Below are 26636 nucleotides of genomic sequence, written 5' to 3' on the forward strand. Positions count from 1 at the left end.
AGATACAAACATATTTCACGCGAACACAAACGATTGCTGGCGAAAACAGCAACAGCAACAAAAAAAACCATCTCCACCCCCGCTGGGAGGATGGTTTGTACAAAATATTTCGATCCCGACTGATTTTACTTAAACCGTTTGGGCGCTCATTCAAGCAGTGCCATACACGATGAAAATCGTGTTCACAGCGACAATCTTTCATTGAATTTCATCGCATTTATACAAATGTTGTGTTGTCTGTGGCCCGCTTTATAGATGTTGCGATGTCGATAAACTTCTTCATTGGGCGCCAACTCAAAAACCACTTGACAGAACGTCACAAAAATTTGCACAAGTGAACATTTTATAACTAGACAGCTTCACTGAAAATTTCATCAATTTCCATCCATGTATTCAAAGGTTATTCACTAAACAAAGTGTTTCTTTTTTTTTTCAAATGCACTCTTTAAGACAGTTATTCGACTTAGGCATAAACCTTCGAGAAGTTTTATCTAATTGTACGGATGTAGAAGACAAACTTATAAAGTTCGTCACAAAAATATCCATATGTACCAAATTTAAGTCTTGTGTGTCAATCCATCATCATCTTTCCTATCCATAAAAATGAAATCGGGCGATATAGTTTCACTACTTGTATGCTTCAATCTTTCCCTTTATTTCTCAATACAAAAAAAATCTAAAAACAGAACAAAACAAAAAATATACTAGACGTAGTCGAGATGAAGATGAAAATCCCAGAACAAAAAATTACAAAAAAGTAGAAGTAGAAGTGGAACACAGATGTGACGTGCATATTTCCGTTGCATAGTTTTGGCTAATTTTTATTGTGTTAAATAAGTTCAATGTGGATCATTTTATGTTCTGTGTTGTGTTTATTGTGAACATTAACTGTTTCGTTTGGTGATTAGTGGTTCCTGAAATCAACGGCATCAAACTGCCCAGAATAAAGTTGGGTTGATTCGCTTGGTTTGTCTGGACTCCATTACCGCCGATAAGTATTTTTTTCTTCACTTGATGTTGTGTTCGTTCTATTACGATCATTAACGATCGTCATCGTAGTTGTGTTGAGAGAAGCGGCATAAGCCGTTCCCTTATGTTTGAGAGCGTGAGTGCGTGAGATGGATGAACGAGATAGTGAGAGAGTGAGTTCCAAGCAGTGTTCTCGATGCTGTGAGGGATTCTCACCCCATGAGCTTTACATAAGGTGCGGAGATATTTTGATGCTGTCACAAATACATCAGTGTCTTCAGACTGGTGTGCATGCAATGCGGTCTGATTCGCATCAATGACGTCATAAGAGTTGTTTGGGTTGCAATTAAGGAAGACTTTTTGATTTAGATAACATTTGTTTAATGAAAAAATGACCAAGTGCTGCATAAAATCCTGCAAAATTTCGCAGGTCGACGCTAAGAAGCAAAATAGAGCAGTGAGTTTTCATCAGCTAACGAAGGAACCAGCGGTACACAAAAAATGGCTCGCGTTCTGTGGCCGTAAGTATGGATCCGGCATATACGTGTGCTTCCAGCATTTCGAATTGACGGAGTTTGTCAATGTTTATATGGAAAACGCAAGGAGGGTTCTTATAAAATCTGGTAAGTATTACTAACTTAGGCCATTATTGCAATATTCTTTATGTTTCGTTTTTCTCCCAGCTTTGCCATCCATTCGTTGCCCTCCAACTGAGTCTGCTCGATCCATCAGAGCTAAAGTGAGGAACCGGAAGCAGAAAAGAAAAGAACTTCTACAGAGAAATGCAAACTTGTCCAGGGTGGGAAACAACAGTTCAATCGAGTCTCTACAGAACAGCACTAACGTCAAGGACCAAGAGCTACCAGACCAAACTGATGATTTGTGAGGCGATAAGCGATCCGTTGAAAACCAACTCTGATTGGCCGGAAGAAGTTATTCGAAATCTAAATCCTCCGTACGATGGAAACAGCGAGGTATTTGAACTATTATTATTAGTATTATAGTACTTTAATCATGTTAATTTGACAACTTTTCTAGTGAACTGTATTACGCACTGCAGCCCCGATGATGTTATGACGTCATCACTGTAATACACACAATGTTTACGTTTTTTCGATCACCTATACCACGGCAAACCGAGTTCATCCACACCTCTACATCTAGCTCATGGATTCTCACCGACAGATGATCAAGTTCTCTGTTTTGGTTTATGCAAGAGAGCTTTCCACATCAGCTGTCTACCAGACACAGTGGGCTCAAACTTAGAAATTTTCAAAAAAATTAAAAATTTTGTTTTCGTTTGTGATAGTTGTTTGGAAAATTCAGGGTTTGAAAAAAACTTGAATAACTTGATGAAATTGATAAAAGCTGTTGATGCGAAAGTTGATAGACTGGATAAGAAAATAATTGTTCCGTACGATCTAAAAAAACAAATACAAGAAATTGCGCGTGATGAAATTAAATCAGTTGTTAGACCAGAAATAGTTGTTAGAGATGATGAGGTCCGGTATCACTTGCGTTCAAACTCTAAGAAACGCAAACTGGATGAAAACGACAAAATGCCGGCAGTTTCCTATTCCAATGTAGTGAAATCGACGGTTGCTCAGAATACAGGCAGTAGCAAAGATAATGAATCAGTCCGACCGAGAAAAATTGAGACGATTAAAGATAAATCTGCGAAAAGTGATAACAACGTTATAAATAATTCGATATTAAAATTGGAAGAAACTGTTCGTTTGAAACCACTCTCTGAACAGGATATCGAAGTCACACGCAAGGAATTGAAATCATCTCTAGATCCAATAGCTTTAGGAGTTAAAGAAGTCCGTTACATTGACTCAACAGGAGAGGTGTTTGTCAGGTGTTGGACTAAAGAAAAAGCTCAAGGTTTTATGACACATGCTCAGAAAATTTTCGGCAAGAAATACATAATCGACATTAAACAACCCACTAAACCTAAACTGAAAATTGTAGGATTTGATAAAATTGATAATTTTAATGATTTGGATTTTGTTAATTGATTAAAAAAACAGAATAATTTATCCGATGCAGAAATCACAGTGTTGAAAATCGAGAAAAATGCCAAATGGAAACTTAATCCAATGATTGCTACTATTGAAGTTGATGCAGAGACGTTTACTACATTGATAAAACGTGGCAAAGTTAATGTGGGATGGGAAAGATGCAAAATTTATGAAGCAGTAAGTGTGCTTAGATGTTACAAATGTTGGCATTTTGGCCATAAAGCTGAACATTGTAATGAACAAACCTGTTGTGCCAAATGTGCTGAAAGTCATGAAACGAAAGAATGTACGGCTCAATATGAAAAATGTATTAATTGCTTTAAATTTAATCGTTCAACTAACTCAGACGAAGCAAAGCTAGATATTTGTCATTCGGCTTGGAGCTACGACTGTGAGCTTTACAAAAGAAAGGTTATAAAAGCAAAAAAGTTTATTGATTACGGCAAATAGCAAAAAACTTCAGAGATTTTGTATCTCAATGCTTGTGGATTGATAAATAATTTCGAAGAAATTGGTATTGTGATTGAGGAACTAAAACCTGTCGTTATAGTCTTAGTTGAAACCCATCTAACTGTAGACGCAAATTTGAACACACTCGATATCAGAGGTTATACAATGATTAATTGTCTTTCGCATTCGAAACATACTGGTGGTGTTACTATGTTTGTGCAAAATGTATTTGAGATAGATGTTTTACTGAATGCCTATCTCGATATGAACTGGATGCTGACCTTAAAATTAAGGAATCGAAAGAAAAGTATCATCGTTGGTGGAATTTACCATTCGCCAAGCGCAAATGACGCCCGTTTTATGGATATTCTTGAAAACCTTTGGCTTAGTGATATTGTAGTTGATGAAATTGATAACATTTTTTGTGGCGATTTTAATATCAACTTTAATAAAGAAGCAGAATGCAGAGACTTGAAACGTGTTATGGAAGCATATGGGTTTCGACAAATTGTTACAACACAAATTGTTGAGACGATTAAAGATAAATCTGCGAAAAGTGATAACAACGTTATAAATACAGTCCCTCCACAATCATGGGTCACACACAATTATTAGTCACAGGCCATTTGAACTGTTGATATCTACTGAACTAAAAGAAAAATTTTCATACTTTTATTTTTAGTTTATCGATGATATCATCAAAATGCCTTTAAAATATTATGTATGCGTTTGAAAACAGTAAAATTGCTGTTTGAATAGTTTTTGTCATACGTTAAAAATTATCTGATGAATTATCGCAAAAAATTCCAATGTTATAAGGTTGACATCTTGAACCGTTAAGCCTCTTTTGCGGGTATTTGAAAAATCCCAACAAAATAAATAAGTCTCATATAAGCAAAAAGGACAAGTTTACGTTTTCCAAGTGAAACTGAGCGAATAAAACGCGAAATTTCTAAATAATTTGCAAAATAAAATTGACCCATAATTGTTACAATATCTACCAAATTTCACACAATCATGGGTCACTTTTTTGCTAGCAAAGCAAAACATTTCTTGGTTGCTATAGTTCAAACCCAATGCTCCTTGAATTTGTACTATCAAAGAATGCCCCTGAATGTTTGCCAGAAACGCGGTGATTTCCATGTTGATATTCGGGTGTTGCCATGGACTTCTATGTGACTAACAATTGTGAGCAATTTGACTAATAATTGTTACGGGCTACAATTTTGACCCATAATTGTGGTTTTGAAAAACACTTATTGTTTCGGTAAATTATGTTATTTTTTAACAAAACTGAAAATAAAAACACATTTGAACTCAAAGAGGAAGCATTTAATGACTGAAATTCATGCAAAGCTTGATATTTGGTCAACTAACACCCAAATAAACAAGCATTTTGTGGTGAAAGGATACGTTAAGTGACTAATGATTGTGGGGGGACTGTAATTCGATATTAAAATTGGAAGAAACTGTTCGTTTGAAACCACTCTCTGAACAGGATATCGAAGTCACACGCAAGGAATTGAAATCATCTCTAGATCCAATAGCTTTAGGAGTTAAAGAAGTCCGTTACATTGACTCAACAGGAGAGGTGTTTGTCAGGTGTTGGACTAAAGAAAAAGCTCAAGGTTTTATGACACATGCTCAGAAAATTTTCGGCAAGAAATACATAATCGACATTAAACAACCCACTAAACCTAAACTGAAAATTGTAGGATTTGATAAAATTGATAATTTTAATGATTTGGATTTTGTTAATTCATTAAAAAAACAGAATAATTTATCCGATGCAGAAATCACAGCGGTAAGACAGAAAGTCGCCCTCCTTATGGGTGATGCCAAACTTGAAAGAAAATTTCTAGTTCCGAACCCGAAAGTCGCTTCCCTCTATTGCTTGCCGAAAATCCACAAAAACCCGATAGCTATGCGACCCATCTCTTCAAATATCAGTACACCAACGGAAAAAATGGCAGCATGGCTGGTCGAAGAAATGAAAAATTACCCTGTAAAGCATGGCAAAAGTGTAAAAAATTCTGTGGAACTGGTTGAGCGCCTAAAAGGGTTCAAAGTGCGTCGAGGCGAAATATTAGTTTCATTCGACGTCTCCGCACTTTTCCCTAGTGTACCAACGTCGGACGCCCTCAACAGCTTACGGGGGCACTTGGAACGTCGCCGGGTGTCTCCCAACAAAATAGAAGCGTACCTTGCAGTGGCAGAAGTATGCATGAAGCAGAATTTCTTCATTTTCCGGGGTAAGTTTTTTAAGCAAACCTTTGGCCTTAGCATGGGCAGCAAATTATCTCCACTTTTGGCTGAAGTTTTCATGAGCGACTTGGAAGCAGATTTGGAGAAAAGAGAAAGACTTTTCCCACGTGTCTGGTGGCGCTACGTCGATGACATCCTTGCCTCGGTAAAGGAGCGTTATCTCACGCAGACTTTAGACCTTCTAAACTCCAGACACAGTTCGATAAAATTTACTGTAGAGAAAGAAATTGATGGAAAACTCCCTTTCCTTGACCTCTTAATCTCAAGGAAAGAGGACAACAGCATAAAATTCGGAATATATCGGAAACCAACCTCAACCGACCGATACATAACAGCCGATTCCAACCACTTTGGTGCGCAAAAACAAGCCGCTTTCCATTCCATGGCGCACCGCCTGTACAATATCCCAATGGAAAAGGCAGAATTTGAAGAGGAAAAGAATAAAATCTTTGAGGCGGGTTTTTTGAACGGTTTTGACAACGAATTTGTCCTCAAAATTCTCCGGAAACATGCCAGAAAAAAGTTCCGAAGTGATGCCACCACCTTTAGGCCAGAGAAAGAAGAACCCTATAGAGTTAGCCTGCCGTTCCACCCTAAACTAACTAATGGGATTACAAAAATCCTTTCTCAACATGGCCTGAAAACAGCATACAAGAGCGGCAACACCCTTAAGGATCGGTTGGTCTCCTTGAAGGATAAGATCCCGCAAGATGAGAGATCCGGAATTTATGAAATTCCCTGTGAGAGTTGCTCAGCTGTTTACATTGGCCAAACTCGTCGTAAATTTAAAGTTCGACTTAAAGAACACAGAAACGCTGTAGATAACAACAGGGCCAATGAATCCAGCGTAGCTGCCCACGCAACGGAAATGGGTCACTCCATCAACTGGGAAAAAGTGTCCTATAAGAAATGTGTAAGAAAAGCCTCACATTTGAACGCATGGGAGTCTATGTTCATTAGCACTTCAGAGAAACCGCTAATGAATGAAGATGACCCACCAATTATGTCGCCGCTTTTCACCTTCACCAAAAGAAAAATTTAAAAAGGAACCATCCTTCGACGAATACTATGACACTCGTAGTACGATCCTGCCAGTAATTTCTTCGTGTGATCAGTCGGACATCGTCCTGTAGATGGGCAACATTGAGCCCGAAACCGGTCGACAAAAAAGGTAATTTTGAATCCTTTTTTCCGTTTGTAAGAACGTTAAGTGTCGTGTCCTGTAATACGTCGTGTGTTAATTGTGTAGTTAAGTTCTTACGTTGGCACAAATCCGCTTGAAAATGAGTGTTACAGAAGACACTCGAAGAACGGCAACCAGCAGTACTAGAATTGATCTTGTTTTCACTAATGTGGACAGAGCTGAAGCAGTTATCATTCAAGATTGTCGCATATCAGATCATGAGACTATAAATGTTTCTGCTGATTTTGGACATAAAGAATGGGTTCCCGGAAACCATTACATGGTGAAGGATTGGAGTCGATATAATGACAATGCATTTCGTCAGCTTTTGGAGGCAGGAAAATCAACCTTGAGATGCGCAGACTTCAATGAGTTAGTAAGACGCTTCGACTTATTATTGAAAGATAGTGTAAATGCACTTGTGGTCCAAAAAGAGGTTAAGCCGGTACTAAATGGTACAGGTTCGAGTACTAAATGGTACTCCAGTAGCCTCAAGCAAATGAAAAAGCAAAGAGACAATCTTTATAAACAGTTTCTAAGAACGAAATGCGAAAGAAGTTGGCGAAAATACAAATTGGTAAGGAATGAATATTCACGTGAAATAAAGCTGGCTAAAAATAGATCAATTCAAGATGAGCTGGAAAGAAATAAAAATAATGGAAAATTGCTTTGGAAAACGATAAAACGATTAGTAAGTCCAAATACTGCAAAAGAAAATACCGTCTCGTTTGACGGGGTTGAAATCACGGATGAAACTGAAATTGCAGAGAAGTTTAATGACTTCTTCATTGACAGTGTCATGGAAATCCATGACAGTATTCCGGCAAGTTCTAACGCCTTCGTGGATCATATTGTCTGCAATGGTGGAAGTTTCAGTTCATTTGAAACAATAAGTTGTCAAGAATTTGATGAGATCGTGAAAACTATGAAATCCACGGCTGGAATCGACAACGTCTCTTTGAAAGTTTTTAAGGATTCTCTACCGGTACTAGCTAATCAGCTGACACAAATTATAAATACGAGTCTACAATTAGGCATAATACCTTCTACATGGAAGCATTCGACTGTTGTTCCAATTGAAAAAGAGAAAAAAGCACGAGAGGCTAAATTATATCGTCCGATAAACATGTTGGAAATACAAGAAAAAGTGCTGGAGTTAGCAGTTAAAAAACAATTTCTCCATTTTATTGAGTCAGAAGGAATATTGATTAACGAGCAATCTGGTTTCAGAAAGCAGCATTCAACGGAGTCTGCAGTGAACTTGATACTTCGAAATTGGAAAGCCAATATTGAAAACGGTAGTTACACAGTTGCCGTGTTTCTGGATTTCAAGAGAGCTTTTGAAACGATTGATCGGTTAAAGTTGGTGAACGTTTTGGAAAGAATAGGTATCAACGGAACGGTACTAAACTGGTTTAAAGACTACTTGAATAATAGAATGCAAAGAACAAAATATGGGTCATCATATTCGCGATATAGAGAAAATAATCTTGGAGTCCCCCAAGGAAGTGTTCTGGGTCCCATTTTATTCATATTGTACATCAATGACATGAAACACTGTCTACGTTATGGTTCTCTTAAGTTATTTGCGGATGATTCAGTCTCCTACTGGAGTGGTGATGACTTAGAGCTCGTTATCCAAGAAGCAAATGCCGATTTGAAAAATATTTCTGAGTTTTTAAAACATAAAAAATTGTGTCTGAATCTCAATAAAACCAGCTGGATGGTTATTGGTAATCGTCAAATCAGAGTCTGCCCAGAATTGCTGATTGATGGTTGTGCCATCGAAAGAGTGCACCAGGTAAAATACTTGGGAATACAAGTTGATGAGAAGCTGAATTTCATAGCACATATTGACTATACAATCAAGAAAATCGCCATAAAATATGGGATACTTTGCCGAATTAGTCGCTATATGACTTTCTGGTCAAAAGTAATTTATGTTAAATCCGTGATCATGCCACACTTCGATTATTGCGCTACAATATTGCTTCATGCATCTGACACACAAACGAATCGACTGCAAAAAATACAAAATAAAATTATGCGAGTAGTGATACGATGCAATCGATACACCCCTAGTGTTTTAATGCTCGATATTCTTCAATGGTTGTCAGTGAAACAGAGAATTGCATATAACAGCTTAATGTTTATATATAAGATGAAAAATGGTATGTTACCAAATTATTTAACGGACGGCCTGCAATACGGAATCGACATCCACAGATACAACACTAGAAGAGCACAAGACTTCAGACTGCCAAATATCAGAAAAGAGATGAGCAAACGCTCAATTTTCTACAATGGATTGAAAATGTTCAACAACCTACCGTCGAGCATCAAAGATATTGTGAACATAAACACATTCAAGAAAATGGCAATACAATACATCGAACGGACTGTTTGAAAATATGACCAATCCTGACAAGGATCATACGATGAAAGTGATGGAATCTGACGAAGAATCAGATGTTAAATTGTACGGTGATGGACATACGCGGGAGTAAGACTAAATAAGTCGTACAGAAAAAGAAAATTTAAAGTAAAATAAAATTATCCTTAGGATAATATGTCCCTCCCACTTCTAAAGAAGCGTATGGGGTGGAGGAAGGACCCAAATGGGCCTAAGGGACCATCACAAAAAAAAAAAAAACAAAAAATTCGTCTGGAATCAGCTAATAACAAGATGAAAAGGAGTAGGCATTGATTTGATGGAAGCGCACGCGTTTTTTTCTCCGTCCGGAAAATTAAAGTATTTTTTTCGTTTAAGGTGCGAAATTATTGAAACTGTTTTATAAAAGCCGAAGCCGTATTGCATCGAATGTGGTGCGATCTCATGATTTAGCGTTTTTTTCCTGTGTTTTTTGTAATTCATCTTCGAGAGCATCTAGTTAATATGGTGTTTTTCTGTACTGCCACGTAAAATTTGGGCTCCTGGAATTGAAGAAAGATTAAATCTTACACTGGTTGACTAACGTGCCATATTTGTGTGATGATGGCGAAGATGTTTTAATCAGAATACTGTAGTGTCGATTTTTATTAAGGAAAAAAATCATTTGCTCGTTAATAAGGGTTGAGGAAAGTGGTTTGGGTTGTTGGAAAATGATTTTACGTTTTTCAGCATATGATTGCCAAAACGCACTGTGGCCTGATGTGCTTATTTAAAATGAAGATGAAGAGACATTGAAACCTCGATGAGTCCATCACGAGCAACTGACAATGCATGATAAGAAGTGTGGAGTCTCTGCCGGCTGACGATGGATTTTGGTGAGATTGTTTTATGTTGAAATCCATCAATCCGATCTGCCAAGTAGGATTTCCTATTTTTACCCTTATAAATCCCGTCTGAAACAGCTTTATGGGTCGTATGAGTTCTCTGCACCTTAAGAGTTTGTTTTGCTGTTACAGAAATTCCCTACCATGATTACATTGACTTGCCGCGGTGTGCAATATGGTACCACACTGATTTTCAGAAGTAACGCATGAAATAAGAACTGAATCCAGATACTTATTTTGGCATCTTGTGTTGGTTATGATTATCAGTTGTACCTACCTCTTGTATCAGCCAATGCAAGATGTGTGTAGTTATCCCATGCTATGCTATGCTATGCTATGCTAATCAGCTAATAACAAGATGAAAACAACGTCACTTCCATCTTCAACCAGCTGTCTTTATTTTTCACTCAAACCAAAAATCACAAAACTTTGAAAAGTCCCAACTTACATTCTCATTATGACCGCCTCTTCGAGCTTCGATTTGGGATCGAGCTGTCCGTTGTTGGCGTAACAGCATATTCCTTTGACCAGCTTTGTGCACTGCCGAGCAGGATCGCATCTTATATAGCCGACGTAGGTATCCGTATGGGTACTCAGGAAGCCATCCAGAAACTTGCAATCCCACCGGTTTCCCATCAGTGTGTTCAGCGATTGGGGAACAGCCGGGATGCCCGGTGGATTTTCAATCGATTTCAATTTGTTGCACTGTAGCTCCACCGATAGATGGTTGGGAGAAATGAGGTTTGTGAGATCCAGCGATGTCAGGTCGTTGTTTTTCAAGTCGAGATAGCTCAGCTGCGATGCGTTTGTTTTAAATGGTAGGATCACTTGAGATATCTGGTTTCGTTGTAAGGTTAAAGTACCTAAGGAACTTAACCCGGTGAGTAAAAAAGATAAGTCTAACGATTTGATAGCATTTTTGGAGAGATCGAGACTTTCTAGGCTTTTCAATTTCCACACGTTGGCAGGAATCTTGGTAAGATTGTTTGAATGAAGGTACAGGTATTTTATATTTGGAAAATCCCATTTGGTTGTGTCGATCTCTTTAAGTGGGTTCTCATGAATGCTGATGCTGATTAAGGAAGGAAGCCGGATCATTGATTTGGTAATGATTTGGGTTATACCACAATCCGCTAAATCTAGGGTACTAAGTTTCGACAGTTTGCCAAAGTCGTCCATCAAAACCGAAGAAAAGTTGCCTTTTGTCAGATGCAACCTGTTCAGTTGCTTTAGAAGTTGTACCTTTGGCATTTTCTTGAGTCGCTGTGCTGTTAAATCCTCGAGAGGGTACTGCACTTTGTCGAGCAGCTCTATTGTGGCTGCTCGATTGAAGCTCACCGTCGTACGGGTAACATTATTCCCGATGAAGATGCAATCACTGTCCACGTTTCTATATCTTACTGTCAAAAATCCATCGTTGAGACGTTGAAATATTTCATTGGATGGATTGACAAATTTAGGATCAGATAACGACAACAGGGTGGCTTGTTTGCCTTTGGTGAAAGTCCACTTCTTTGATCCATCAATGGTGATCCTGCTCAGCATGCAAATCGGTGAATCATGATCCACACATTTGATGCTTTCGAAAGCGTTCTGGGCAAAACTCGTTGGCACAACAATCGTTCTGAAACAATTCGAAATTCAGGTAGGAATATGCGTGTAACTCAAAACCCAACTAGAAAAATTTAAATTCTTCAAAAATATACATAAAGACGTAAGCTTTTTAAGATGTCAACTTATCTAGACACATCCAAAAGGATGAAAATCCCAGTTGAAAAATATCAATTTAACTTACAGCAAAAATGCGTTCAACAGTTTCCCCATTCTGACGTCCGACTGAATTATTTCCAGCTACCGAAAACATCATTAGCGATGTTTCCAGAATTTAATAATCTTTGATCATTTGATTTTAATGAGTCTGTTTTGTGTTTTCAAAGTTGTTAATAGACAATGCACAATGCTTTTTGAATCCTAAATCGTGCATCAATCTGACCTATAACACATAATTATAATTCACAGTCCCCCTTATTATACATTTATGAATGTTCTATACGATTTAGAAAAAAGTCTCAATCTGCCATTCTACTTTCTACAAGTGTTGTTTGTCCATTTGCACTCCTGCCTTTTTTCGCATTGTATTCATCATTTAAAATCATCATTTAAATTCAACCCAACCAAGTGGTCTCCTCTACTCTCTAATCTAGGCCGGTTCGATTTGCTCCTTGTCCACCATCTTGAGGAACATACCGATCATATGTTTGTGGTACGACACCAGATAACAGGAGCTAATAATGCCAACTGACAGCGGGTTTTTACTTTATATTCTTGTTTCGGAATGGCAAAGCGCGAAACAGACAGGGGGCAAACTTTATTCAATAAACGCAAACGAGATTTTTCAACTAGCAACGCGATGCTGCCGCAGCTACACCCAGATGCATTGAAAGTTGTAGTGGGGAAAATAGGAAAGTGTTTGACTAGCTACCTAGTTGCTGCAACTACATGGTCGATTCGACCAGAGAAGTAAGTTAGTTTACCTCATCTCGAGTCTGGGAGACTGTTAGCTCAGCAAGTGGAAAAAAAGAAAAAGAAGCAACACCAGAAACTAGAAACTAGTTTTTTTTCAATTAAGAGTGATGGAGTTGCTGCAACTCCTTTGCTGCGTCTCGGTTCCACGAAAATGGCATATTAATGGTAGTTGTAGCTTTTTTCTAGGGTGGTCGGATTTACCGGTTTTTTTCAAATCCGGTATTTCGGTATTCGTAATTTATAAAACCGATAAAACCGGTAAAACCGGTATTTTTAAAAACATATCAATTTCATGAAAAAATTTCGTTTAATTTCGGTAGTAATAGCTTAAAATGCTCTGATTTTATAACGCAATAGATTTAGCAACATTTTTGATTGAAAAATATGGTGTAATGTGTTTAAAATATCCCTTTGTCATAAATCTATCATCATCCTTATGACAATCATAATATTTATCATCTTCATTTCGTTATTATAATTTCGCTGTGAGGTTATAGAAGTTACATATAATTTTCAACAAATTTTTGTCCTGTACTCTGTAATACAGTATTCAGATTTAACGACAGTTTTTACAGATTTAGTTAAAGTTTTAAAATGTCTTTTATGAAAATGATATACAAAATATATATATTTTCATATAAAAAAAAGATTTTACGGTGACAAAAAATTTGGCAAAACACAAAACTCTGTGACAAAGTTTCTGGTTGACTCACAGAATTTCATATTTTTGCTGTCCAAAATACGAATGTTTTTCCCGCAACTTAGGTCGTCATCGCATTCAGTTTGCCTTTCTAACATTAAGACGAACAAATAGGAATAAAAAACTATTCAAAATCCAGTCAAAATTCAGCAATATAGTTGTTTGGATCTGATCCATACGTGTTTTATTATAATACTGTTGCAGATTTACAAAAACTCTGTTACTGCTTTGTCTGGAAAAAGAAAATGCTTCAACAGCGCTAAAAATAAAAATAACAGAATTCCATCAAGTACCTTGAAAATATTCATAGATGAATTGCTTACAAACATTTGAACATGTGTTTAACTGCTGACTCTTTTGAAAAATTTAATGTTTTTAAACAAAGTATGAAGTTTTTAATCAGTTGTCAACATTTTTGGTTTTAAATTTTAAATTTGTGAAAGCCCGGCACCGCTAAGAACAATTTTGATAAACTTATCCTGTTTACAGATAAATCATTTTTGCATCTTTTGATCAAATTACAGTTTTTCAATGTAAAATACAGTGATTATTGTGAAGCAATCTTAAATTTCTTGTAGCTGTATCTGTTCTTCAGTCATTGTACACTTGAACAGTCATTAAATGCTGCGGGGCGTTAGTTCAATAACTGAACTGAAATGTGTAAAGCTTCATGAAAAAATATCTTCTAATAGAGCGCTGGCAGCTTGTCAATGCTCTTTTGAACGCCACTATAGCTTTAATCCAAAAAATTACATCGACAAGTTTTAGCAATAAGGCTGGAACAAATATCAATGTCTTCTTTTGTCACCCTTTGCAGTAAGGTTTATTGAGCTTAAATTTGGAAGCTGATTGAACAAAATTTGAGTACTTGCACTCATACATATTTGGTAAAAAAAACATTTAGCTGTGTCAATTTTATTTCATTGTAAAAGAATAATGGAAAATTAACCGGAAATACCGGTTTTTTACCGTCTCAATAGACGGTATTTCCGGTATTGGAAAATGGACGGTTTTACCGGTTTTACCGGTTTCGGTAAAACCGGTGAGGATTCAGGGGGTAGCTTACCGGGTTCAATTAGATCGGAGGCTTTACCATTTGCTGCCTTCGCAGCAATCAACAGCAACAGCAGCGGGTGCACCTCGGGTCGGTCAATCGATTAGCGCTGATGGTTGGTTGGCTCGCAGCTTCTCCACTGCCGACGGGTCGGGAGGAAAGAATTGTTGCACTCGATTGTTTTAGTCCACACGCAATTCACGGCACAATAAACGCTGATCAGGTTTTCGGATGCGTTTAGAAACACAAAATAGACGACCGATTTACAAATAAAACACCACTTTATTACTTCTACAACTCGACCGACGGTACAAAACAACACGTAGTACGGAGCTGATGTTGCCACTTCGAGATTTATTTCAGACTGTACACTAGGATGGTTCAATTTTTTACGTTTGACATTTAACAAAAAATAATTATAGAAATTTTACACTAACTATAAACTAGAGATATTTGACTTCTGTAACGATGATTCGTGTTACTTTTCTTAACATTATTTGGAAAAGTATTGATTTTAGGTTTGGTAATAAACATTCCGGCCACCTTGAAATGGCACGGACATTTCAACACTGCTTCGATATTATTGAGGAGCCTTCATCGATTTCCTTCATCTTCGACTGCGTGGACCAACAGGACGCATCATGGCACCAGGAGAGCAGGAGGAGCGATTGGTACTGGGCGGTACGGACACCATCTGGAGCTTTGCTTTCTGGAACAAAGAGGAACCCAGTAGACCAACAAACATAAAATAAAATGATTGGAACCGCAATCACCTGGTGCTAATGGTTTTCATACAGGAGCTAACTTAGAGTGTAGCTCTACTCATATAAGCTGCGACCACCGACTACTGCTATCAATAAGCCAGTGCTAGGAATCCGATGGGAGGAGATGTCCACCACACGAAGCCGGAAATGATGAAGTGCGACCACACTTGGAGCGTTGATTTCTGCGGAGCAAGAAGGAACCCAGTAGCCCAACAAACAAAATAAGGGGGTATTGGAATGGCAATCACCTGATTTTCAAAATTGATATACAGGAGCTAACTTAGAGTGTAGCTCTACTCATTCAGGCTGCAATCTGCGACTACTGGTTCTGGGAGGTCCGCAATATACAGGCGGAGACGACGACAAGTGGTTCTGGGAAGCAAAAGGGAACCAAGTAGACCAACAAACAACGTTTTAAAATATTGGAACCGCAATCACCTGATCCATGAAATTTCGTACAGGAGCTGTCTTAGAGTGCAGCTCTACTCATTGGTTGTTTTCAGGAACTGCGGTGACCGGTTCTCCAACGGGCTGCTCATCAGCTGGATTGGGTTCGGGTTGTTCTGGTACGGGTAACAGAGCAAGTTTGTTGACACACCTGGAAACGACATCTCGCTTCGCAGTGCGTAAGGTGACCACTCGTACGACGCCGTCTTTCCCAGGATGAACGGCTGTGATGATCCCTAGTGGCCATTGGGCTGGCGGAAGCAGATCGTCTTGGATGATCACCATTTGGTTGGGCTGGATTACAGTTGATGGTCTACGGTGCTTGGTGGCTCGGGCTTGAAGCTGCTGCAGATATTCTGGGTACCATCTACGCCAGATTCGTTGGAACCGTTTCTGCGTGAGCTTCCAATGCGACAGTTGATTGTCCGGAACAGTTGCGACGTCTTCTTCGGGTGGAGATCGCAGGCTTTCACCGACAAGGAAATGTCCAGGTGTCAGGGCTTCCAACTCGTCGGATTCGGTTGGCATCGGAATCAAGGGTCTGGAGTTCAGACACATCTCCACCTCGGCTAGTAACGTCGTCATGTCTTCGTAGGAAATGTTGGAGTGGCCTATTTCTCTCAATAGATGGTGCTTCGCTGATTTCACTGCTGCTTCCCATAGACCTCCGAAATGGGGCGATCGAGGTGGTATGAAATGCCACGCAACTCCAGATTCTGCACACCAATCCAGGATGTTCTTGCGTCCTCCGTGTTCGGTTTTCAGCATCTGGTAAATTCTGTGCAACTCGTTGTTTGCACCTCGGAACGCAGTGCCATTGTCGCTGTGGATCTCGTGGGGAAAGTTTCGGCGGGCAGAAAATCGGCGAAGAGCAGCGATGAAGGCCGGCGTGGAGAGATCAGACACCAACTCGATGTGAACGGCACGTGTGGTAAAGCAAACGAAGATGCAAACGTATGCCTTCGTTGGGCCTCGGTTACGGACGAGAGACTTGATGTAAACTGGTCCGCAATAGTCCACACCAGAAACGGCAAACGGTCTTCGGGGCGCAACACGGGACGTAGGCAAATCTGCGATACTTTGCTGGATCATCTTTGGTCTGCATCGGAAACATTTGTGGCACTCATGGAATGTGCGGCGCACTAGATTGCGTCCACCAATGATCCAGTACTTTTGACGGATCGTGGCGAGCATTAGTTGTGGGCCGGCGTGAAGTAAATTCCCATGATAATACTTCGCCAACAGTTTTGAAAGTGGGTGTTTCGCGAGCAGAACAACTTGATGTTTCGTAGCTTCCGGAACGGTTGCGTTGGCCAGAACTCCTCTAATCCGAATGATTCCATCTGATTCTAGTTTTGTACGGATGTACTTCAACTGCGATGAAGACGGAAGACGACCGGACGATGCTAGAGTGGCTAACTCCTCAGGAAAACACTGTTTCTGGGCAAGACGACACAGTGTCAAATCTGCTTCTTGCAGATCGGCGGTGGTAAGCGCTTGGAATGGGTCAATTTTCGTCTTCCGTGCAGCTGCTTTCAACAAGCGGAAGTATCGCATGCAGTGAGCGATGGAGCGCCTGAGTTTTTGGTAACTGGAGTACATTCCGAAGATACGATCTACAAACTCGTCATCCTTCACGACAGCTGGAAGCGCGGCAACTGGAACTCTCATTTCACTCGTCGAACTGGTTTGGCAGGCTGACAACTCGGTTCGTGGCCACTGCGAAGGCGGTAACTGGAGCCATGGAGATCCAGTCCACCAAAGCGGATGATTGACAAGCTCAGGCGGACTTATTCCACGGGACAGAACATCGGCTGGATTTGATTCTCCGCGAACATGCATCCACAAATCTACATCGGTCGAATTCTGGATCTTAGACACTCGGTTGGCCACAAATGTCTTCCAGCGATTGGGCGGTGATTGTAGCCACTGAAGGACCGTCGAGGAATCAGTCCAGAAGAACACTTCGGCAGGCAACTTGAGAGCACGGTTGACCTTCTCGGATAGGCTGACAGACAGAACGGCTCCACAAAGTTCCAAACGGGCAATGCTATGGTGGCTCTTCAGCGGGGCGACCTTCGACTTCGATGTCAGCAATACGACACGGACGACTCCATCACATTCCGACCGAATGTAGCAGCAGCTGCCGTAGGCCTTCTCCGACGCGTCCGAAAAGAAATGCAACTGAAAGGATGTGGCATTGGCGGAAGACACGTATCGAGGAACTTGGATCGTGGCGATGGTATCCAGCGTGCTATGGAACTCCTTCCAATCGGCCTGGTACGACGCTGGTAGTGGGCGATCCCACTCGAAAGATTCTCCGTTCTCTGTTCGAAGTCCCCACAAACGCTGCATGAACAGTTTGGCGACGGTAATAATCGGTCCAACCAAACCAAGTGGATCGAAGATCTGGGCGATGTACGACATAATCTTGCGCTTTGTGAGTACTGGAGCTGGCAGAGGCAATTGGACTCGAAAACGTAGAACGTCAGACCTTGTTTCCCAAACTAGTCCGAGCGTAGAGACAGCCTGATCGTCCTGCAGGCTGTGGATTGCGGATACGGCCAAATCTTCTGGAGGAATACCACGAAGCGCTTCAGGAACATTGGATGCCCATTTCTTGAGTGGTAAACCGGCAGAAGCAGCTAGAGCGGATGCTTCTCGGCGGAGTTGAACAGCGGATTCGACATCTTCGGCACCAGACAAACAATCGTCAACGTAGAAGTCGTTCTTAAAAACTGGGGCGGCAACAGGAAAACGACTGACTTCATCCTCAGCGAGGCGTTGTAAAGCGCGGGTGGCCAAAAATGGGGCTGAAGCGAAACCGTACGTAACAGTCTGCAGCTCAAACGTTGCGATAGGCTCTTCGGGACTTTGGCGCCAGAGAATTCGTTGGTACGTACAGTCGTCCAGGTGCAGTTGTATTTGGCGGTACATCTTTTCAATGTCGGCTACGAGTGCGATTGGGTGGGTTCGGAAGCGCATAATGATCGACAGTAGATCGTCCTGGATAGTAGGTCCCACCAACTGCATATCGTTGATGGAGTAGCCGGTTGATGTCTTGCACGAAGCGTCAAAAACAACACGGACCTTGGTGCTTGTGCTTGACTCCTTGAAGACTGGATGATGTGGTAGATAGCAGTGGGGGACAGAGTCGTCTACTGGATCAGTCAACTTGATCATGTGGCCCAAACGTTCGTAGTCGGCCATGAAACAAACGTAGGCTTCTCGAGTGGCAGGATCTCGCTTAAGTCTCCTCTCTAGACTTTGGAAGCGGCGCTCGGCGATGGATCTTGATTCACCAACACGTACCAGGGGGTCACTAGTGAGTGGCAATCTAACTACGAAACGACCGGACGAATCGCGAGTGGTGGTAGCACTGAACACTTCTTCACACTTTATTTCTTCAGCTGACAGAGCTTGGGACGGCAACAGAGATTCGAGTTCCCAGAACCTTTCGATGGATTGTTCTAGGTCTCGATCGATGGTCGTAAGATGGCATAACCGGGGTGTTACGGAGGAATTTATCGGAGCCGATCCGGATACAGCCCATCCAAAAACAGTCTCCACTAAAGTCGGCATCTCATTGCCGAGGGAAATCTTGCTGCCGCCGTGAAGTTCATGGTACACTTCTCCGCCAACGATGAGGTCAATGTCCGCAGGAATGAAAAAATGTGGATCAGCCAGGTCAACATCGGGAATTTTCCAAGCAGCAACATCAATTCTCACTGTCGGTAGGCGAACTGTTGGCCTTTTGAGGATAAGGAAATCTAGCTTCGTGGTGTACTTTGTTACGGTTGAGCGAATCTTCGCTGTTAACTGGCGCTTGATCTGCTTGGATGATTCACCAATCCCTGAAACGGCAATGTCAACGGTAGAACGGCGGAGATCGAGTGTGTTGGCCAACTTCTTCGTCATGAAGCTGCACATGCTAGCGGAATCAAGCAGCGCGCGCGCCGGAATTTCCTTCCCCGTACTGTCAACCACCAAAAGCATCACCGTTTCTAACAAAACTGTACTGTTCGTTGCCTGAACAGTCATACAAACTTGTTGGCTCGAAGTAGATGGTTGCGGATCTGAATCTGGAGGAGCGGTGCTACGTTGTGGAGCTGGGAGTGGTGGATTCGACGAAAGCGAAGTTGGTTTCGGAACCGAATTGAAGTTGGTGGTCTTGATCGCATCATGGAGGAGAGAATGATGCTTTCCATTGCAGAAACGACAAGTGTGTCTGGAGGAACAGGATCGTGATAAATGGCCGGAATTGAAACAATTCCAACACAAACGATGGGATGTGACAACTTGCCGTCGGTTGTAGGGAGAGAAACTTGCGAATTTCCTACAGCGAAATAGATGGTGTCGTTCCGAACAAACTACACACACGGGTAAATCGGGTTTTGGATCAGACGCAACAGGATTGGCCACTAATCGGAACGCCTTCTTCGGTTGGGATCCCGTCATCCTCGCTGGAATCGCTTGCAGGTTGCGCTGCTCTTCTGAAACGATCGTCTTCAGCATCATCGCTCGAGAATACAAGAAATCGATCAACTCTTGGTAAGTGATGTCTCTCAGGTCGCTTGTTTTCTCCTCCCAGGCTCGCAGAGTCGTTGGATCCAATTTGTAGCACAGTAGATTCACTAGCGGAGTATCCCAGTAACCTACCGGCTCACCCAGTTTGGCCATGGCCTTCACATGGCGGTCAAAATCATCAGTCAACGTATGAAGATCCATTGAAGACTCTTTCCTTAAAGGCTGGATGTCGTACATTGCCCTGAAGAGCTGTCGTTTCAGGTACCGCTGGTTATCATACCGCTTCATCAACGCGTCCCAAGTTATAAGATAGTTGTCAGCCTCAACGTTCACGGACTCGAAAGGTTTCTTGGCTTCGCCTTCCAAACTCTGAAGCAGGTACTGCAGCTTTGCAACCGCTGGAACATCTGGGTTCGAGTGCACCATGGACTTGAACGTGTCTCGGAACGACAACCATCGCGAAAAATCACCATCGAACCTCGGCAAATCTATTTTGGGCAGGCGTAGGTGAAACATAGCTGTGCTGGTTGGTGCGGTCGGCTCTGCTGATGTAGAACTGCTCAACCTTTCCGGGATATTGTTCAACAGGAATGCTTTCACCTCACAAAACCTTTCCTCGATGGTCGATCTCTCAGCCAAACGCATTTCAAGCCGGTCTGGCCCATCCCACTTCTCGATGACGGTTTGCGCCTTTTGAAACTGGTCGTAGATCCGATCAACTAAATCTTGTCGAACTTGAAGTCGCCCTGTGTCTCGATCAACGTTGAATTCCTTTGTAAACCTCTCAACATCCGACAGGTTTGTCAAAATAGCCTTGCGACGAATAATGGCATCCTCCACCCTTTCGTCGGATTTGGTTTTCGGCATGTTGGAATTCACTGACACTTGCTACCACCACTGTACGATAACGAAAACACAGCACAAAAAACGCAAACGAAATCCTTCCCGAACCGATGTACTGGTTTTTAACACGACGGCGGAAGTGTAAACCAATCGAACGATTAAATCCTTCCCGTCGCGGATTTACACTTCGACGCGACGAAGAATGATACAAATCGTACGATATAATCCTTCCCGTCGCGGTGTATCAAACTTAACACGAAACGAAACCGAGAATTGTGTGTTAAAATCGACGAAAGAATCCTTCCCGACGCGACACACAATTCTTTCGCGAAGACTGCCACCCACTCACACCCAATCGCATATAATATCAATCAATCCAATATAGCCAATATAAGCCTCAGGTGCAAAAGGACTGAATTCGCCAGAAAATTCTAAGTCCAAAACTTAATTGCCAAAAATTAATTAATTTTGTCTTTCCAATTTTTGCTGACCGGTGTAAAGCATCAGCATAGCAGCAGATAAAATTTAACAGCTGTTGGCGGCTTTGTGATGTTGGCTTGGCTTGGTTTCTTTGTGCGCTTTCTTGGTTGCTCGAACAATGCACAGCAATAAAAGAGGCAATCAAAATGGCCCAACTTGATGCAGCCAGCGCGTCGAATAAGAAAATGGTGTACTCACCGCTACCTTCCGTGTGGGGAATTCCTCCGATCCGGCCGAAGGACCAATGGTGAGGATTCAGGGGGTAGCTTACCGGGTTCAATTAGATCGGAGGCTTTACCATTTGCTGCCTTCGCAGCAATCAACAGCAACAGCAGCGGGTGCACCTCGGGTCGGTCAATCGATTAGCGCTGATGGTTGGTTGGCTCGCAGCTTCTCCACTGCCGACGGGTCGGGAGGAAAGAATTGTTGCACTCGATTGTTTTAGTCCACACGCAATTCACGGCACAATAAACGCTGATCAGGTTTTCGGATGCGTTTAGAAACACAAAATAGACGACCGATTTACAAATAAAACACCACTTTATTACTTCTACAACTCGACCGACGGTACAAAACAACACGTAGTACGGAGCTGATGTTGCCACTTCGAGATTTATTTCAGACTGTACACTAGGATGGTTCAATTTTTTACGTTTGACATTTAACAAAAAATAATTATAGAAATTTTACACTAACTATAAACTAGAGATATTTGACTTCTGTAACGATGATTCGTGTTACTTTTCTTAACATTATTTGGAAAAGTATTGATTTTAGGTTTGGTAATAAACACGGTTAGTCCACCCTACTTTTTTCACGATTCAAATTGATGATTTTACAAAATTTTGAAAAGTGGTAGATGTTAAACAATACAATTGGTATAAAAAATTTGAATGATAAGGTGAGTATGTTCAGTTCACAAACTATTTATTAATAGTGTGAGATATCAGTTTTATTCAATTTCATGCATATCTATAGCGTCATGTTTGCCGATGTACTCCTCCTCAGACCAAGTGCTGCTGCAATGAATCGCCTGCGAGTTGCATTAAACTCTTGCGTACGATATATCTATGGTTTGACCCGCTACGACTCAGTTAGTCATCTACACAATAATCTAATAGGATGCTCTCTTCAGCAGCTCTATGCTTTTCGATCCTGTGTGTTTCTTCATAAAATCATGGTCACTCGTTATCCACCGACATTGTTTCAGAAGGTTTCCCAGCTTCAAGGTCGCCGGATGCGAAATCTAGTGGTTCCTACAAATCGCACAACAGTCTACGGCAACTCCTTTTTCGTCAGGGGAGTGGTAAATTGGAACAGATTACCTGCTGATATGAAGCGTCTTAGATCAGAAGCAATTTTTAAGAGGGAATGCTTACTTTTTTGGAATAATCATTAGAATTTGTTTAAAGGATATAGTAATTAAGAAGAAATAGTGATAAAAACTCATCGAAACACCGAATGTAGTATTTTTAAAAGGTGTAAACCTTACGCTACTGGAATGAATAAACAAACAAACAAATGAGGATACTTGATTCCCTTTTTTTGTTATCATCATATCTTTTGGAAAAATTTAGCAACTGGCCGCCTTTAGCATTTTCTGACAGCGTAAAATTTCAAGTTTATATGTTCCAAAAATTAGAAAGATACATGAACTTGTAGATGAACTAGAAGCTTTTCCGTGATACTAAAAAAATTGTGATATTTTTTAAGTTCCAGGAGACTTGATACTTTACTAAAGGAGACTTGATCCTTAAGGGGGGGGGGGGGAGGGGGGGGGAGGGTCGAACACTTTCAAAAAATCGATTTTTTTATTTTTTTATTTTCTTATTGTAAAACATTTCAAGAATGTTGTGTCAAATTTTCAAGTCAATTGAAGCAAAACTGTAGAAGTTATAGGCCTTTATCTCCTCCTATCTAATACTGCAAGAAAGCAAGAACAGAAACTTCAAACGCGTTTTTCTCGAAAGCACATTTTTAAAGTCCGTGGACATCGTCATTTGAAAACTACTTATCCGATTCTTTTCAAATTTGGAACATATTTTCTACATATAAAATACCAGACCCCAACGTTTTTCTTTTTTGATTTTTTTTACTTTGGGAAGATTTTAGAGGTGAAAAATGGCGGATTTTTTCGTGAAAAATCGTAGTTTTTACTTCAAACAGCCACAAAAATTTCATAAAAATATTTTTAAGTTAAATAAAAACATTGGGGTCCAGAAAAACATCTATTAAAAATATTTTGCTCTGATTTTTTGACTTCAGATGATTCTGTGCTGAGATACAGTGTCCACCGCAAATCCTGTTTTCTAAAAGGCATCCTCGAAAATGCTCCGTCACCGGCTCATTTTTCAATATTTTTCTACGAAAAATTTACTAAATGTTCTTTTAACAATACTTTGTATAATGCAAAAAAATTGAATACATTTGTTTGAACGATAGCTCTAGAAAAAAATCGTGAAAATGGTGTTTTTTTATACCCGTTAGACCCTACCCCCCCCTTAATTCAGGGTGCCCTGACCCTAGGCAAAATCTAGATAATCCGATGTTAAGAGGTTCGTTGACTATTTTTTGCCATATTCGTTTCTCATTGCACAGTTTATAAGTACCAGATAAAGAGAATTTTAAAAGTTTGTCTACTACCATAGATCCATTGCATACTTTAAGGCGCAATTTTCTAGTTTTTAGATAAATACAGAATTTTTAGTCCTTTTTAACAGATAATTACTGAATAAGCATTAGTTATTGGACAGATCTTGGTAATTTCATGATAACCAATGATCACGATCCATTCAGAGGAAAAATATATGTTTTAGGACTCCAGGAATCAATGATACCCATAACATACATTTAGGAAAACTTCTTTTTAAAAAAAATGTGAGTTTACTATTGCTTTGATAATATGGCACTATGAAGTTCATATTATACTCTAACCATTGACATACTGGAATCAATATTTTTATTATAATTTTGACATTTTAAAGTGATAGAAAAAGATCTTCAAATCACATTTTGTTAAATTTTTTAATCAAAGTTCAATAAATCGAAAATAAATTTTTAAAATTTGTTGAGTTAACAGCATTGTTGTTTTATTCTATTTAACACATGTTTCTAGAACATTTGATATTCGTAAGACATACCGGTTTCGCGATATAGCGAAGGAATCAAGTATCCCCAGGGATCAAGTATCCTCACTCTCCCCTATGTATAGAGCTTCTCTATGCATTTATATCACGTGTTTAGCCTAGTGATTTGAAAAATGAAAATATTTACACTGATGGACATAACTATTTTTTTTTGTAAAAACGTTTTTATTTGTACATAATATTATAATTTAAGAACAGTAACATTCAAAAACAAAATCAAGATTATCAGTAGTAAACAAATTTCTAGCATCTAACACAAAGTTTACATAGGTAATAAACAATTTTAGAGCTTTATTTTTTGATACTCGACTTATTAATTTTAGTTCCGGGAACGCAAACGTGTTGAAAGAAATATTTCTGCCTAAAAACGGTTCCAATTGTAGCTTTAGGTGATTCCATAGATGGTTAACTCGGGTACATGATGAAAATTTATGTTCCAACGTTTCTACCGCATTCTGACAATGATCGCAGTTGGGACTGTTTGCTCTACCAGTTCTAGCCATAAGAGCAGCATGTGGAATTTTTCGATGTATGAGGAGGTACATTTGGGATTTTTCTTCGGAGTTTAAAGTTGATTTTCGTAAGTTTTTCCATACAAGTCTCCATGCCACATGTGGATGTTCTTCGACGATTTTCAACGTATTCGTGTTTTTTCTGAAGTACATGTAGAGAGCTGAGGCTGAAGGATGATCTTTTAGTCGGTCTTCGATGTAAGGAATTTCTTTGGCTATAATTTTCAGACAAGAATACAGAGCTGGAATACCACTTATATTTGGGGGATTATCCATTTGTGATGAGAATGAAGCAGCGAAAGATGTACAATCCAGGCTTTTTAAGAATCTTGAAATGAGCAACGATTTACATTTCTTAATGGGTAGATGCAAGTTAAGACCACCATCCTCTTGAGGAAGAGAAATGTTTTCCATCGACACTCTTGTAGGGTAACGTCCCCATATAAATGAACCTATTTGCGAGGTTATTCTAGCGGCGTGTGCATTTGGGATGCTGAGAACAGATGATAAATACCAAAGTTTCGATGTTACAAAAGTATTAACAATAACGACTTTCTGTCGCAAAGACAACACTCGCGGTTTAAATATCCACATAAGTTGAGATGTTTTTCGAATCAGTTCTCCCCAATTTATTTCGATAGTGGTCTTAAGAGAATTGAAAAATGTAATACCCAAAATTCTTACTGAATCCTTTGGAATCGTCCAATCATTTTGAAAAGATGATTGCGACTGTCCAATATTCATTGCTACGGTTTTGTTTGCATTCAGGATTGCACCCGCACAAGATTCAAAGTCGTCAAAAGCTCTTTTAACTAAAGTCAGTTTTTGTGGATCTGATATTATTACTGAAATATCGTCGGCGTAGGCTACTACTAAGTCCAAAGGGTTATTACAGATGGTATTTAGTTTTTCAAGGAGAGGATGGATGTATAAAACAAAGAGGTGCATACTGATAGGATCCCCCTGCCGGACGGAACATTGAATAGGAAAAGGTTGGCTTAAATTTCCATTAACAATAACACGAGAAGAAGAAAGACACATAATTTTATTCAATAGAGATACAAAACTTGGGTTGAAGTGCATGTCCCTCATTATATTGAGAAGAAAGCTTTTATTAACACGATCAAAAGCATGATCTAAGTCAAAGGAGATGACTTTAGCGGATTTTCTTCGGCAGTTTATTTCGACGATTCTGTCTTTAATGGCAGTCACAGCTTCGAAAATGTTCTTTTTCCCATTCGAACATTTTTGTGTATCACTCAAAATATTGTTTTCTGACATAACCCTCTCAAGTCGTGTTTTGAGAATTCTTGAAAAGATTTTGTAGTCGAAATTTAAAAGGGATATTGGGCGGAAAGATTTTATTGTTTCATCTGTAGATTTCTTTTTAGTCAATACTATCACTCCATCTGCAAAATTACTATTCGACATAAGTTAACTCATGTCATTACCATATCTTTTCATGTGGAT

General features: G+C 40.0%; 3 protein-coding genes and 1 long non-coding RNA gene across 4 annotated transcripts; 2 read left to right on the plus strand and 2 right to left on the minus strand.

The window, feature by feature from the left end:
* The first annotated feature begins 1456 nt into the window (after positions 1 to 1456).
* Positions 1457 to 2134, plus strand: LOC129746870 (uncharacterized). Its single transcript, XR_008737390.1, has 3 exons — positions 1457 to 1592; positions 1653 to 1943; positions 2008 to 2134. It is a non-coding gene; the product is annotated as an uncharacterized LOC129746870 (long non-coding RNA).
* Positions 2135 to 5409: 3275 nt separating this feature from the next.
* Positions 5410 to 6750, plus strand: LOC129758695 (uncharacterized). The gene has a single exon (XM_055756288.1). It carries the CDS (start codon positions 5410 to 5412, stop codon positions 6748 to 6750), a length of 1341 nt encoding a protein of 446 aa, XP_055612263.1.
* An 8947-nt stretch (positions 6751 to 15697) lies between these two features.
* LOC129758703 (uncharacterized) lies at positions 15698 to 18085 on the minus strand. Its single transcript, XM_055756297.1, has one exon. The coding sequence runs from the start codon at positions 18083 to 18085 to the stop codon at positions 15698 to 15700; it is 2388 nt and encodes a 795-aa protein (XP_055612272.1).
* A 61-nt stretch (positions 18086 to 18146) lies between these two features.
* On the minus strand, positions 18147 to 21052 carry LOC129758712 (uncharacterized). Its single transcript, XM_055756311.1, has 2 exons — positions 18221 to 21052; positions 18147 to 18152 (listed from the first exon to the last, which is right to left on the minus strand). The coding sequence occupies exons 1-2, from the start codon at positions 21050 to 21052 to the stop codon at positions 18147 to 18149; spliced, it is 2838 nt and encodes a 945-aa protein (XP_055612286.1).
* Between the last annotated feature and the right edge of the window lie 5584 nt (positions 21053 to 26636).

The sequence above is a fragment of the Uranotaenia lowii genome, chromosome 1, assembly GCF_029784155.1.
Source record: "Uranotaenia lowii strain MFRU-FL chromosome 1, ASM2978415v1, whole genome shotgun sequence".
Classification (NCBI taxonomy): Eukaryota; Metazoa; Arthropoda; class Insecta; order Diptera; family Culicidae; genus Uranotaenia; species Uranotaenia lowii.

Bases quoted from the DNA above. Each gene is read 5' to 3' on its own strand.
- LOC129758695 (XM_055756288.1), top strand. From the start codon at position 5,410: ATGGCAGCATGGCTGGTCGAAGAAATGAAAAATTACCCTGTAAAGCAT.
- LOC129758703 (XM_055756297.1), bottom strand. From the start codon at position 18,085: ATGTCGTACATCGCCCAGATCTTCGATCCACTTGGTTTGGTTGGACCG.
- LOC129758712 (XM_055756311.1), bottom strand. From the start codon at position 21,052: ATGCCGAAAACCAAATCCGACGAAAGGGTGGAGGATGCCATTATTCGT.